Source organism: Ranitomeya imitator, chromosome 1 (assembly GCF_032444005.1).
Source record: "Ranitomeya imitator isolate aRanImi1 chromosome 1, aRanImi1.pri, whole genome shotgun sequence".
Classification (NCBI taxonomy): domain Eukaryota; kingdom Metazoa; phylum Chordata; class Amphibia; order Anura; family Dendrobatidae; genus Ranitomeya; species Ranitomeya imitator.
In genome coordinates this window covers 442,248,698-442,263,913 of record NC_091282.1, presented here as the reverse complement: position 1 = coordinate 442,263,913, position 15,216 = coordinate 442,248,698, and the positions used below count along the sequence as shown (strand labels likewise).

The 15,216-nt window shown below is 44.7% G+C and overlaps 1 protein-coding gene across 11 annotated transcripts in view; it reads right to left on the bottom strand.

Annotated features, from left to right (window-relative positions):
• The window catches only part of SMARCA2 (SWI/SNF related BAF chromatin remodeling complex subunit ATPase 2), a 461,498-nt gene that overhangs the window by 192,543 nt on the left and 253,739 nt on the right, over nucleotides 1-15,216 (bottom strand). For all 11 annotated transcript variants that reach the window (XM_069763977.1, XM_069764056.1, XM_069764038.1 and 8 more), the window contains 3 exons: nucleotides 11,806-11,894; nucleotides 9,803-9,950; nucleotides 672-835 (listed from right to left, as the gene is read on the bottom strand). In XM_069763977.1, the coding sequence (XP_069620078.1) occupies nucleotides 672-835; nucleotides 9,803-9,950; nucleotides 11,806-11,894 (401 nt within the window). The remainder of the gene's footprint in view (nucleotides 1-671; nucleotides 836-9,802; nucleotides 9,951-11,805; nucleotides 11,895-15,216) is intronic.

The window sequence follows — 15,216 nt, the reverse complement described above, 5'->3', positions numbered from 1 at the left end:
CCACCCTCGGGGCTTAAGGGGTTAAAGGGATTGTGCAAAGGAAATCTGTAATGGATAAGTACATCTCCATGACTCAGAAGCTCCTGTTCTCACCAAGAACAGAAGTCCATAGCCACGGTTTTAAGTGCCAGAAAATTTCACACAATATGGGCAAATTAAATCACAAAAAAGTAAATATGCTATCATTTGACAATACCCTAATAAAAAGTGGCGATGATGTTACAATTTGCACATAGCAATCCATGCAAGGAGCTTCAGCGTCCCCACTTACATTGCCATCTTACTTATAATAGAACATGTGGGCAATAAGTTTCCGTTGGGCACGTTTCTTGGGAAAAAAAGGAAGAGGCAATGTCATTGGCAGCACTCACCCCCTGATGCTGAAGTGAGTGGCATCCTACAAACCCTTTAATCAGTTCTACAATTTCTTGGTTTTGTTTTATTTTGTCCAAAATAATCAGGATTAAAATATTTTATTTTCTTCTACCTTAGTGATAAACATCTAAAATGGGTAAAAAAAAACAAACCTTTTATAATTCATTATTTCATCTGAAATATTTTTGTGAGTTCAACTTGCCCCATTACGTGCTAATGGATGTAAATCTATCACAGGACACTCAGATAAAAAGGAAAAGAAAACAAAGCTGGGTAAAGAAAGACATTCAACTTACGAAAGTGGAACAATAATGAGAAAGGGACCATTAAGTCTTTTGTGCTCCATCAGATAGGTTATGAGAGCGATGGTCTGAATTGTCTTTCCGAGCCCCATTTCATCAGCAAGAATTCCATTTAAATTGTTGTTATAGAGAGAAACCATCCATTCCAAGCCTTGGACCTGAAATCGTAACGCAAAGCTAAATGAGTAAAAATCCACAAAGGCAAATTTCACTAGAATCACTTATCGTACTAATGATACCTACAGAAAAGCACAAGGGTTATTTGAAGTGGTTGTCACATCAGGGAATATTTTTCTGTAACCAGGTATTTAAATTAAAATTTTACTTAATGCCACTATTTCCAGATATTGAAAATATTACACACTTAGCAAACAACAACAACAACATGTATAAAAATGGTGAATATCCAATAGTGGTACACAACAAGGATGACCAAATACCTGCTTGTAAAGTGAATGGCAGACCATTGGGCAAGAATCAAATTGAAACAATTAAAGGAAAAAAAACAAAAAACTGTAGCGTCCAATGTGTGAAATAAAAAATGATAAATGTATGAAGTACAAAACACAGTTTATTAATTAAGACAAAACAAGGAGGCATAGGATGGTACCATGAAAATGACAACACCAAGTGTATATCTGCCGTAAGCACAACAGACCAGAGGAACAGCCCATATGTAACCGACAGCAGTACTTGAAAGATGTATTTTGGCAGAAGTAATAAATGATGAATAACACTAGATCATGTAATCTGCAGAGATCATAAATAGCAAGTACTTTATACTGGAAGAAAATTGTGTGTGTCAGTACAAAAATGTATACATGATAGAATATAATCATGACATGTACCTCAAAGTGCAACAGATAAGCTATATAGATAAAAAGCAAAGTGGCGATGAAGTCCAAGTGCATATGCTTATGGTAAGGCAGGGTATCCGTGATATCGCAAAAGGGCTGAAAGTACAATGTACGTAATAACCTGAGACAAAGCTGACAAATGTAAGATGTACAACATTGAGCTAGAGAGCCACGGTGCTGTGTGGGTAAGCGCTGTAGTGGCAGTGCAGCACCTAGGCAGAAACGCCACAAATTGCTTAATAGTGCTAAATAGTAGTGTGAAGAGTGATTACCTGTGTGGTCATGTTGGTACGAGCAGAAACGCACGTCCCCCTGACGAAGGACTTGATGTGAAACGCACGTCAGGGCGCTTTTCTGCTCGTACCAACATGGCCACACAGGTAATCACTCCTCACGCTACTATTTAGCACTATTAAGCAATTTGTGTTTTTTCTGCCTAGGTGCTGCACTGCCACTACAGCGCTTACCCACACAGCACCGTGGCTCTCTAGCGCAATGTTGTACATCTTACATTTGGCAGCTTTGTCTCAGGTTATTACCTACATTGTACTTTCAGTCCTTTTGCGGTATCACAGATACCTTGCTTGCCCATAAGCATATGCACTTGCACTTTATCGCCACTTTGCTTTTTATCTATATAGCTTACCTGTTGCACTTTTTGAGGTACATGTCATGATTATATTCTATCATGTATACATTTTTGTACTGACACACACAATTTTCTTCCAGTATTAAGTACTTGCTATTTATAATCTCTGCAGATTACATGATCTAGTGTTATTAATCATTTATTACTTCTGCCATAATACATCTTTTAAGTACTGCTGTCGGTTACATATGGGCTGTTCCTCTGGTCTGTTCCTCTGGTCTGTTGTGTTTACGGCAGATATACACTTCGTGTTGTCATTTTCATGGTACCATCCTATGCTTCCTTGTTTTGTCTTAATTAATAAACTATGTGTTTTGTACTTTATACATTTATCGTTTTTTATTCTTTCACACACTGGACCCTACAGTTTGTTTTTTTTTTTTTAATTATTTCTATTTCCAGATATTGATGTTACAAACTTGTTTTGGCAGCAACAGCATTGTTTGGATCCCCTACCTAGATGTACTTTAAAACTGCAGAGAACTTTCCTATTGTGAAAAGTTATCAGTCAACCAGTTTGACTGCAATCCCCAAAAAAGGATAAAAATGTTCCTTCAAATGCAACAGCGGCCGTGAATGTGTACAACTGCTCCACTCATTTTCTATGAGAAAGTCAGATGTACTTGGCTAAGGCTAGGTTCACATTGCGTTAGTGGGTGTCCGCTAACGGACTCTGTTACATGGTGGCGCAATTGTCGCAATTAACGCTATGTAACCGATCCATTAGTGCACCCACTGACTGCAATGTGCTAACGGATCGCTAATGCATTGCTAACGTATGCCATTTTTGGCATGCATCAGCGATGTGCCGTTATTTTCGGACGGACCTTGAACACTGCTTGCAGCGTTCAGGGTCCGTTCTTCGCTAGCGCAGATCGGGCATCTGCGCTAGCGGGATTGCCAAACACAATCCCTTTTTGGAAATTGCGTTAGTGCAATCCATTTAGCGGATACGCTAACAGATTGCGCTAACGCAATGTGAACCTAGCCTTAGGAAAACTTCACAAATTCCTCAATGTTTTTCAAAGTTTAAAAACCACTTCCTGACGTAAGTTAATTTTCATTTTTTCCTTGCCTTCTTCTAAAGAGCCATAACTCTTATTTTTCCACTGAAGAGATGTATCAGGGCTTGTTTGTTTTTCCAGAAGTTGGAGAGTTGAAGGACTATGCTACATCGCTCAGTGCTCATAGGTTACCATTGCTCTAGGCAGCTCAAATCTTGTTTACACAAGATGATGCAATACTAAGAACAATTATATTTTATGCTTCATAAAAGATCGTTTCACCTAAAGCATGAGCTCATTCAGTAGTCTATTAACAAGCCAAGTTTATTGTGAAACAAGCGTTTTTAACATTACTCTTTCATGATTATCTTAGAATGTAAATACCCTTCAAATAGAGGTTGGACAGACCTCTGTCTGAGATGGTTTAGTGAATCCTGCATTGAGAAGGGGGTTGGACAAGATGACCCTGGCCGTCCCTTCCAACTCCAACATTCTACGAGTAAGTGGGCAATTTAGCTTATCCCAGATAGGGATTCACAGGCGCACGGCTTCGTACTGCTGCCTAATATCCTCCATCTGTTGTCATTTCTGAACTTGTGCTACAGAGGCAAAAACAGGGATTTTTGTGTACTCACCGTAAAATACTTTTCTCTGAGCCACTCACTGGGGGGACACAGGACTATGGGGTGTATGCTGCTGCCACTAAGAGGCTGACACTAAGTGAATATATAAAAAAATAGCTCCTCCTACGCAGTATACATCTACCACTGGCTCCAGCACAAACTAGCTCTGAGAAAGCAGTAGGAGATCAAAACCATTAAATACTGGTACAATATGTCAAACCGAAGAACTAACACAGCCGTCTGGCCAACATAGTGGGTGTTGTGTCTCACAATGAGTGGCTCGGAGAAAAGCATTTTTTACAGTGAGTACACAAACATCCTCATTGGGTACACAGGACCGTGGGATGTCCTAAAGATGTCTCTGGGTGGGGAATCGACAATAGATCAAACCCCATGTATCAACTGTCTATAGATGCACTTCCACCACCTGCAAGATTCGCCTGCCCAGGTCCGCATCTGCGGAAGCCTGAACGTGAACGTTGTAGTGCTTAGAGAACGTGTGCAGACCAATTGCGCCGACGCCTGATGCCGAATGGCCCAGGAAGCACCCACCGACTGAGTGGAGTGCTCCTTAATCCCCACTGGGATATGCCTGCCCCTGAGACGGTAAGACTCTTGAATAGCCGAGCGTATCCACCTGGCTATTGTGGATTTTGAAGCGGTGAGTCCCTTCCTGTGACCCTTAGGAAGAATTAATAAAGCGTCCAACTTATGGAATGACGCTGTCCGTGAGACGAAGCCCCTGAGAGCCCTCACCAATGCAGAGAATGTGAAGAGCCTTCTCCACTCGGTGTACCGGTGTCGGGCAAAACGAGGGCTGGACAATATCCTCAAAGGTGAAAAGAGGAGACCACCTTGGGTAAGGACAGGGACGGCCTGAAAACTACCTTGTCCTGGTGGAAAATTAGAAAAGGAGCTCGACAGGACAGAGCGGCCAGCTCTGAAACCCACCTGATTGACATCACCACAACAAGGAAAGCGACCCTCCATGAAAGGTGGGTTAGCGAAATGTCCCGCAGTGGTTCGAAAGGAGACTCCTGTAGAACCCCCAGGACCAAGTTAAGGTCCCAGGCATCCAAGGGCGTTCTATAGGGAGTCACCATGTGGGAGACCCCCTGAATGAAAGTTCTTACCTGCTGCTTGGAAGCGATCCTGCGCTGGAACAAAACAGATAAGGCGGAAACCTGACCTTTGAGGGAACTAAGCGCTAGACCCAAGTCCAGACTGGACAGAAGAAACTCCAATATGGCGGGAATGGAGAAGACAAGATGAGGACGACCGCGGTCTCTACACCGTGCGAAAAAAAAAGTTTTTCCAGGTGCGGTGATAGATGCACACCGATACAGGCTTTCGAGCGCTAATCATGGTGGACACTACCTCTTCGGAGAACCCAGCTTGGGTCAGGACCCAGGATTCAACAGCCATGCGGTTAAACACAGGGCCCCTGAGTTCAGATGGCAAATCGGGCCCTGGGAGAGTAAGTCTGGATGATCCGGTAATCGGCAGGGAACGTCGACAGCAAGTTGCACCAACTCTGCATATCACGTATGGCGTGGCCAGTCTGGAGCGACCAGGATCACTAGGACCCCCTCGATCTTCCAGATAACCCTCGGGAGTAACAGAAGTGGGGGAAACATGTACGGAGACAAAACTGACGCCACAGAATAACCAGTGCATCCGCCCCGATGGTTTTTGGATCCCGGGACCGAGCTATGAATTCTGGCACCTTGGCGTTTAGTTTGATGCCATCAGATCCACGTCCGGAGTCCCCTAGCGATGACAAATCTGTTGGAAGACCTCCGGATGAAGTGACCACTCTCCCTAAGCGAGGCCCTGATGGCTGAGAAAGTCTGCCACCCAGTTTTACACACCCAGGATGTGAACAGCTGAGATGAGTGAGTGGCTTCTCTTTGAGCAGAGGGGGATGAACTCGGATGGGACAACCCGCCAGAAGACAATGGAAGCGCCGCAGGGACAACCAAATCGCCTGAGTCTCCAAGACGTTGATCGGAAGGCGCGATTCCCGAGGTGACCACACCCCTGGGCAGTGCGGTGACGGAAGACAGCACCCCAGTCGAGGAGGCTGGCGGCGATAGTGACCACCAGCCAAAGAACCAGGAGAAAGGACCCCCATGCTGAAACGGATGGAGTGAGGGTAAGGACAACAAAGTGCCCAGCTCCCTCTTGAAGGGCTAAAGGTACTTTCACACAACGATTTTGTTAACGATATCGTTGCTTTTTGTGACGTAGCAACGATATCGTTAACTAAATCGTTATGCGTGACAGCGACCAACGATCAGGCCCCTGCTGGGAGATCGTTGGTCGCTGGGAATGATCAGGACCTTTTTTTTTGGTCGCTGATCACCTGCTGTCATCGCTGGATCGGGGTGTGAGACGTCGATCCAGCGATGTGTTCAGTGGTAAACAGGGTGAATATCGGGTTACTAAGCGCAGGGCCGCGCTTAGTAACCCGGTTTACCCTGGTTACCATTGTAAAAGTTAAAAAAAACAAACAGTACATACGCACATTCCGGTGTCTGTCACGTCCCCTGGCGTCAGCTTCCCTGCACCGACGGTCAGCACCGGCCGGCCGTAAAGCAGAGCACAGCGGTGACGTCACCGCTGTGCTCTGCTTTACGGCCGTCCGGCGCTGACACAGTGCAGGGAAGCGGCGGGGGCGTGACTGATTGGTCTTATATGAAACCTGAGGAACTCTGTCCCCATGAGGGGAGCACCCGGATCCAGAAGAGTTGGCTGTAGTGGACCAACCGGGATTGCTGTGAAAAGACCAGAAACGAGACTGTTGCGGGCGGCGAAAGGGTGGCTTAACCTTCTGCTGGGGAAGGAATTTACTCTTCCCACCTGAGGCATCAGAGATAAGCTGATCCAGCTTCTCTCCGAACAAACCACCGCTCTGGCAAGTCAGAGAGGTTAGGGACTTATTGGACACAGAGTCCGTTCACCATTCCCTGAGACACAGTGCCCGCCTAATAGAGACGGCATTTGAGGCCGCAGGTGCAGTGCAGTGCAGTTAGCCGCGTCCAGAGAAGCGTGAGAGTCTCCAGCCAAAGCGATCTGATTGGCCAGATCCGCTGCCGCCGGGGGAAGATCACTACCCTGTATGGTACTGCTCAGAGTATCTGCCCAGCAGACCATTGATTTGGCTACCCACGTCACTTGCTGAGCCCGAAGCTTCAAAAAAACGAATCGGCAAGGTTCTCCATCAGACGGTCCATGGGATCTTTAATCGAGGATCCATCTGGTAAGGAAAGAAGGGTCTTGTAAGCCAGACGGGATACAGGTGTATCAACTGGAGGGGATTCCGCCCACTGCCTACTCAGATCTGGTGAGAAAAGGTATCTCACCTCCAGAGGCTTCTGACCGGAGAAGCGTTTGTCCAGCCCCTCTCTATGCTGTCAAACTGTCATGAAACTCAGGGTGATTGGCAAACACCCTATGAGGACGTTTGGTCCTCTTGAAGGACACCGTGTAATCAGGGGTGGAGGTAGAGTCCTCGTCAACCTTTGAAGTCTGGTTGACGGCCTCTATGAGGCTATCCACCGTCGCCTGATAATCTGGCGAATCGAGGTCAAGGGGCCCGTCAGATTCATATTCAGAGTCCTGATCGCTGTGAACCTCTGATGAGAGGGAATGAGAAACGGAGCTCACGGATGCCGAGGCATAAGAGGGCCCGGAGACGTGCTATGGGTCCTTTTTCTAGATACCTGTGTATCTTGACTGAGAACGGCCCCTGCAGGGCGACTGTTCCCATTTGGTAGAGGAACTCTCTCTCTAAAACAGGCAAATAAATGTCCTGACCCAAGGAGGGGCGTTGGAGGAACTCAATCGCTTTAGCTAGTGAAGCCATGGACTGCGACAGTGATGAAGCCCACTCAGGGGGACTAGGTACACTGGGTTCGGTAGCGGCGGGGGGCTCCTGAGCAGATTCGGGATCACAGGCCAGGCAGAATGGAGTCCCCGTGGCAACGAAGTCTGGCAGGTGGTACATGAGGTAAAAAAACACTGTTTTGGTGGCCCTCTTGTAGGTCTTGGAGAATGACATGTTGTACCCCAGTCTGTCCTGACTTAATGCCCTAATAGAGAGTGTGGTTGCTAATCACCGATGAAATACTGCAGAAAAAAGGGCCAGTGGGAGTCACAGCACAGCTCTTACCCAGGTTCTGTGGCCCTGCGAGATCCTCCCGGCGTTATCGATCCGGCTGGCTATAGCCGCTGGGATGTTGATCCTGTGAGGCTGAGATGCGGACGGTAAGCAAATGAGAGCCGCCGGGAGCAGGAAAGGCAGTCTCACTCTGAACCAAAAGCGCCAAGAGGGTGGGTGGAGCCGCCTGCGTGATGCAAGTGGGTGGAGCTTCCGGCCTAGCAGACACCGAAATTGGGGACTAAATTTTTGGTGCCGGCCGGGACGCAACCGGGGAAAAACTGGGAAAACTGCATTCGCTACAGGAATCTCTCCTTGCAGAGCCCGACCCGGGCACTTACCCATCCTGCTCTGGAGGCCCTTTGAAGAAGCGCAGAGCTCGACTGCTCTGCCTGCAGGTCAGGTGCTGCAGCGTGGACGGTGCAGGAACCCTCCATCCCTTTGTTAGGGATGTGGAGAGGGACCGTCTGCCTCCTTCCATCACCGCTGTTGCATCAGTGGTGATGCAGTGGGAGTCGCTCGGACTCCATCAGTGCCTCTGTACATCCTAGGGGTTAACTCCCTCAGGATGAAACAGGGCTATTGGTCCGGGGTAGTAAGCCTGGCTGCAGAGGGGGGTACATGGAGGCGACATTCAATGTTCCCATCTGTTGTTGGTGCGGGGAGATCGGTGCCCTGAAGGGACCAGTCTCCCCTGGAATAGAGCTCAGGCATGTGAATGGTGCAGGAGGGGGGGTACATATAGGCGACACTCCACATTCCCGCCTTTTGTTGGTTGGGAGAGATTGGAACCCTGAAAGGATCTGTCGCCCCTGTAATCCTTTAAAAAGAGAAAATATTAAAAGGTGAAAAATAGAATGAAAAATAAAATAAAAAATTGTGGTCTGAATAGCAGACCCATGTGCCTCCTACGGACACTAAGCATGAACTGGGTCAGGCTGGAGCCATTGGTAGGTGTATACGGCAGAGGCTAGTGGCCGCAGCATATACCCCATGGTCCTGTGTCCCCCGATGAGGCGAAGGAGAAAGGGGCAGGAATCCCTGTTACTGTGCAATGTGTATGGGAGTCAGAGCAGTTAATCTCCCATTAAATCGAATAACACAAAAAAAAATAAAATAAAACAGATAAAAAAATACAGGACACAAGTCATAAATATGCCAGAAATGGTGGTGTTTCTCATATACAAAGGGCCGTAGTCTTTAGCCCTTTAACGACCGCCGATACGCATTTTAACGGCGGCCGTTAAGGGTACTTATTCCTAAGCGCCGCTTTTAAACAGCGCTGAGAAATAAATGGATAGTGGACAGACCAAAGTACTGCAGTGCGCAGGTACCAGGAAATTTCAGAGAGGCCCAGCACCTGTACACACTGCCCTCAACAGGGTAGATGAGTACACTTGCGCAGGAGCGCGATGCCGGGGAGCGATGAAGCAACAGGAGGACAGCATTGCAAGAACATTTTTCTTATCTTGCAGATAGGACCGGGGGGGGGGGGGGGGGGGTGGGGGGGGGGGATGGTCGAGTGGGCTTATCTATAGCATTATAGAATGCTGTAGATAAGCCCTGAAAGACAGTGGCCGTATCTTATATCGGCCAAAACTGCTGACAGGTTCTCTTTAAGTACAAAATTGGCTCTGTCACTAAGGGGTAAAGCCTGTGAGGGCAGGGTTCTCTCCCCCTCTGTATCACGGTCATGGTTTTTTTTTTTTAGTGCTGCACTTGTATTTTATATATTTTAAATCCTTTTCGTATGTACAGCACCATGGAATTTATGGTGCTTTAAAATAAGTAATAAACAAAAATACTTGTAAGAGATAGAGTTTACTGTACCTGGTAATGTTTAAGGGAGCCATTGATAAGAAGAGATGATTGCTTCTCCACCCTCTCTATAATTGCATGAGCCACTCCATAATAAGACTGAGACTGCTCAGCATCAGCCTGCAAGCTATATTCATCATCAACATCTTGCTTTGCAGTCCTGAAGTAGAAATGAACACTCTGTTACATGACTATTTCATGTTTTTTTTTTTTAATTGTCCAAGAAATCTAAGGCTGGTTTCACATTGGCGTTTTTTGGGGTGCGTTTTTGCGGTAAAAAAACGCAAAAAAAACGCATGGTGAAAAAACGCATGTAAACGCGTGTAAACGCTGCGTTTTTTTGACGCATGCGTTTTTGCATGTGGTGAAAAAAACGCGGCGTTTTGACGCGTTTACATGCGTTTGCGTTTTTTAAACGCATGCTGAGAAATGTGTGACAGCTGCCAATCATCAAAATAAAGTAAAAAACCCACTATAAACAGAAATAGTTAGGGTTAGGGGTAGGGGTAGGGATCATAACCCTAACCCTAAAGGGATCCTACCCCTAACCCTACCCCTAACCCTAAGGGATCCTAACCCTAAGGGATCCTAACTCTAACCCTACCTTTAACCCTACCCCTAACCCTACCCCTAACCCTAAGGGATCCTAATCCTAACCCTACCCCTAACGGGATTAGGATCCCTTAGGGTTAGGGGTAGGGTTAGGATCCCTTAGGGTTAGGGGTAGGGTTAGGATCCCTTAGGGGCAGGGTTAGGGTTAGGATCCCTTAGGGGCAGGGTTAGGCTCCCTTTATCACCTTTATGTTGGGGGGTGGCATATCAGTGTGTTTTCTGGTTTTTTAATAAAAAACGCATGCGTTTTTTACCGCAAAAAACGCATGCACCAAAAAACGCATGCGTCCCCATTGACTCCAATGTATTTTTTGACCCCAAAAAAAGCATGAAAACGCATGCGTTTTTTTTTGGTCCAAAAAACGCTTCTAAAAATACTACAAGTAGCATTTCAGAAAATGAACGCATGCAGTAAAAAAACGCATGCGTCACAAAACGCGACCAAACGCGTACACAAAAAAACGCATGCGTTTTCAATGTTAAATATAGGGAAAAAAAAAACGCATGCGTTTTTTTGAAAAAAAAAACGCTGCAGACAAAAACGCAAGTGTGAAACCACCCTAACAAATTACTTAAATATATAACTGCAACCAGATGAATCAGGAACTTTTCTGCTATAAAACAATTTCCAAAAATATATATATATTTTTTTTAATTTAATGACAAAAAAAGTTAAAGAAGATAAACCAAGATTAGAAGCAACCTGGAATTAAAGTTAAACCTATTTAAGACAGTAAATATATGACCCTTAGCATTACTAAAACGAGCCAGATGCCATTTATGACCTAACTTGAAGCATCACTCCAGCGGGTTTTCTTTATTCTCTGCCGGAGTGGTACCACTAATGTAAGTTCCCTGCCCCTAGTAATATACTTACCAGCCGTTGTCTTCTGCTGGCAAGTCACAACTCAATGCAAGTCAATGACAGCCAGAACGAGGCAGGCATAGACTTACATTGAGAGCTTGTGTCATTAGCTCTCATGTCCAGTCATTCAGGCGCAGTGGTCACAAGATAGTGGAATGGGACCAGAGCGCTGGCAGGAAGAGCAGAAGATGGCAGCTGATAAGTATTTTACTAGTGGCAGGGAACAGACATTAGCAATACCACTCAGACGGCGAAAAAAAAAAACAGAATAAGAGTACCATATAACTACAGTGATCAAATGATTCTGCCTGTGATCTGCTACCTACAACTGCATGAGAATCCTGGATTTTTTTATTTTTTTTTTTATTTTGGATGACTGTTTGTTACAAGAATACTTCTCTGCCAACTATAGGATTAGGGAAGTAATACTTAGGTATTGCCCTAATTTAATCTTTATAGAGGCTCTAAGTTGAAATCAACTATTTAAATACACTATAGTTTATGTCACAATCAAAAAGAAAAATAAAATAAGGCATACTCAATGATCTGCTTGGCATTGTCCTCTGTATTCAAACCCAAACGCTTCTTTTCATCAGAGTCTAGTCTGCTAGATTCATCATCCTCATCCTAAAAAGAAAAACCACAAAAAACACATGATGCGGTATTTTATTGTAGAAACAAACATCTGTTCAAATAGCTAAATTACATAACACTGATAACAGTTGTGACATTTCATATGCAGACTCCTGTACTCCACTTCACTGATTGACAAGCAGCGGTTCCCAATCAGGCTCACAGATTCCATGGCCATTCATATGAATGTGTCACTGAAGGAATAAAGCCATTAAATCAACGCAAAATATTTTAAATCCATGGGGGGGTGCACAACATCACAAAAGCCAAGATAGAAAAAAAAAATAAATAAATGGACATTCATGATTAAATATTAACCCCTTCACCATGGGGTCAATTTCCGTTTTCATTTTTTCCTCGCCTTTTCGGTCTTGCTTTTTGTGGGACAAATTGTACTTTTGAATGACAGCATTCATTTCACCAAATAGTGTACTGGTAAACGGGATAAAAAAGTCCAAGTGTAGAGAAACTGTGAAATGAAAACACAATTCTGTCATTTTTGGGGGGGTGAATTGTTTTTACGGTGCACATTGTGGTAAAAATGACCTTGCAATACGATTCTGCTCATCAGTATGATTATGGCGATAAGCAACATGTTCAGTTCATTAATTTTAGTAATTTAAAAAAAAAAAAAAAACATTTTGGGGGTTCGTGTTGCCATTTTCCGAGACTCGTAACATTTTCATTTTTCAGTTGATGGAGCTGTGTGATGATATTTTTTTGCAAGGCTTTTGTTATGGATATCATTTTGGCTAGTTGTGACGTTCTGATCTTCATTTATGATGTACTAGATGGCAGCCCGATTCTAAAGAATCGGGAGTCTAGAATCCATATATACTTTATTTATTCAAATGTAAGAATAATACAATTAATAAATAATAGTAAGAAAGAACAAAAATAATAGGCAGTATATGGAGAAAACACCAAACAAAAGTTCAAAATTGGTGTGAAAATGTCACTGAACCACTTCACAACTAAATATATATAGTTTTGGTAAATGGTATTATCATTTTTTTGACGAAATTCGGCAGGAGCTTGAAGAGCAACGTCACTGGGCCCGCCTCCACGCAGTAGAAACTTGCTGTGAGGTAAAAATTCAAAAATCACACCAAAATGGCGGGCGGAGTGTGTCACAGTACGGCACGTTTCTGATTGGTCGCTCGCAGCAGGCGGCAACCAATCAGACACTGGACACTGTTGACGTCACTTATCTCCGGACATTAGCTCCGGACATTAGCTCCGGACATTAGCTCCGGACATTAGCTCCGGACAAAGCCACGGAAGTTGGCACAAATTGCAGGAAGTAGTATTCTAGGCAATTAATCTCCGGACATTAGCTCCGGACATTAGCTCCGGACAAAGCCACGGAAGTTGGCACAAATTGCAGGAAGTAGTATTCTAGGCAATTAATCTCCGGACATTAGCTCCGGACATTAGCTCCGGACAAAGCCACGGAAGTTGGCACAAATTGCAGGATACCGCTCAAGTTAATTCTTATATTTTTATAGATGGTAGCAATACCATGTTTTGGGTTTTTTTTTTTATATTTTTTACGTTCAATGGGTAAAAAGTGAGCGGATTTGAATTTAAGGTTTTATAAAATATATATATTTTTACCCCACAATCACTGTTCTTAAAGGGAACCTGTCACCCTCAAAATCGATGGTGAGGTAAGCTCACCGTCATCAGGGGCTTATCTACAGCATTCTGTAATGCTGTAGATAAGCCGCCAATGTTACCTGAAAGAGGAGAAAAAGACGTTCGATTATACTCACCCAGGTCCAGGTCCGGTACAGCGCCTCCCATCTTCATTCCATGACGTCCTCATCTGGTCTTCACGCCGCGGCTCCGGCGCAGGCGTACTTTGTCCTGTTGAGCGCAGAGCAAAGTCCTGCAGTGCGCAAGTGCTGGGCCTCTCTGACCTTTCCGGCACCTGCGCACTGCAGTACTTTGCCCTGCCCTCAACAGCGCAGACAAAGTACACCTGCGCCGGAGCCGCAGCGTGAAGACAAGAAGAGGTTGTCATGGAATGAAGATGGGAGGCGCCAGAGCGGACCTGAGACACCCATCGGAGCAGGACCGCCCCTGGGTGAGTATAATCTAACCTCTTTTTCTCCTCTTTCAGGTAACATCGGCGGCTTATCTACAGCATTACAGAATGCTGTAGATAAGCCCCTGATACCGGTGGGCTTACCTCACCATCGATTTTGGGGGTGACAGGTTCCTTTAAATAGTTCCTTTAGGGGACTTGAAGCTGCAATGTTTTCATTGTTTGTGCTATATACAGCAATGCCATAGCATCGCTGTATAGAGCAAAAATCACTGTCTACTTTGAAGCCCTGCTACAGGCAAGGCTTCAAAGGAGCTCCATATGGTCAAGGACTGAGGTGTTTAACAGATCCCCCAGCTGTCATAACTATTCATCGGCAATCCATGATCACATCACAGGCACACTGATGGGTGCATGGATTGACACGCACCCCTGCTGGCGCATGTTAAATGCTACTGTCAGAGATTGATAGCGGCATTTAACAGGTTAAGAATCGGAGATCTTCAAATACCTCCAATTAGAAATGTTGTATAGTTCTTATATAATTTGTTATGTGGCATACCTCATGTACAGGGCATTGGTTATGACCACGCATATGGCGACAGTTAGCTAGTTGCTAGTGGTCATAACCATGGACACTCAAACTTCAGCAATGCGCTGTAAAAAGTGTAAGAGACATAGCGAATCAGAAGAACTATACTATATTTCTAATAGGAGGTACTTACTAATATTATTACCCCTACTACATACCTGGATAGGATCATGAAGATGGGAATACTCTATAAATTTAAATAAACCTATTTTTTATGGAGTGCTAAAGGCACAGTGTTCGGTGAGCGGACGCGCCACTGGTGTATCCCTTCGGATGCCAACCACCACGATTAGGTAGGGAAAGATTTTTGACGGTAGGCCCCTTCCCATACATAGAATTAGGTATTCTACGAATTGAAAATAGTCTCTAATCAGTGTTTTGAGCTATTAAAGATTGATGGCCCTTGTTGCATAATTGTTGTGGTTAATCTTTATTTAAATAGTTAATATTTAATACACAATTGGAATTTTAGTGCTTTTTTCTGTATTGCTTATGGTCACCGTAGGGATGAAAAACAGTGAACCACATTATCCGGATTTAGGATGAAAAACGACTAAGTGCTCATACTCCATTAAGTATCCCATTGTAAAAAGTCTTAAAGTTTAGACGGTGTACACCACACTGTCTTAGTGCTGGAATACTACACATTCTATCTGCGGAGATTATTTCACCAA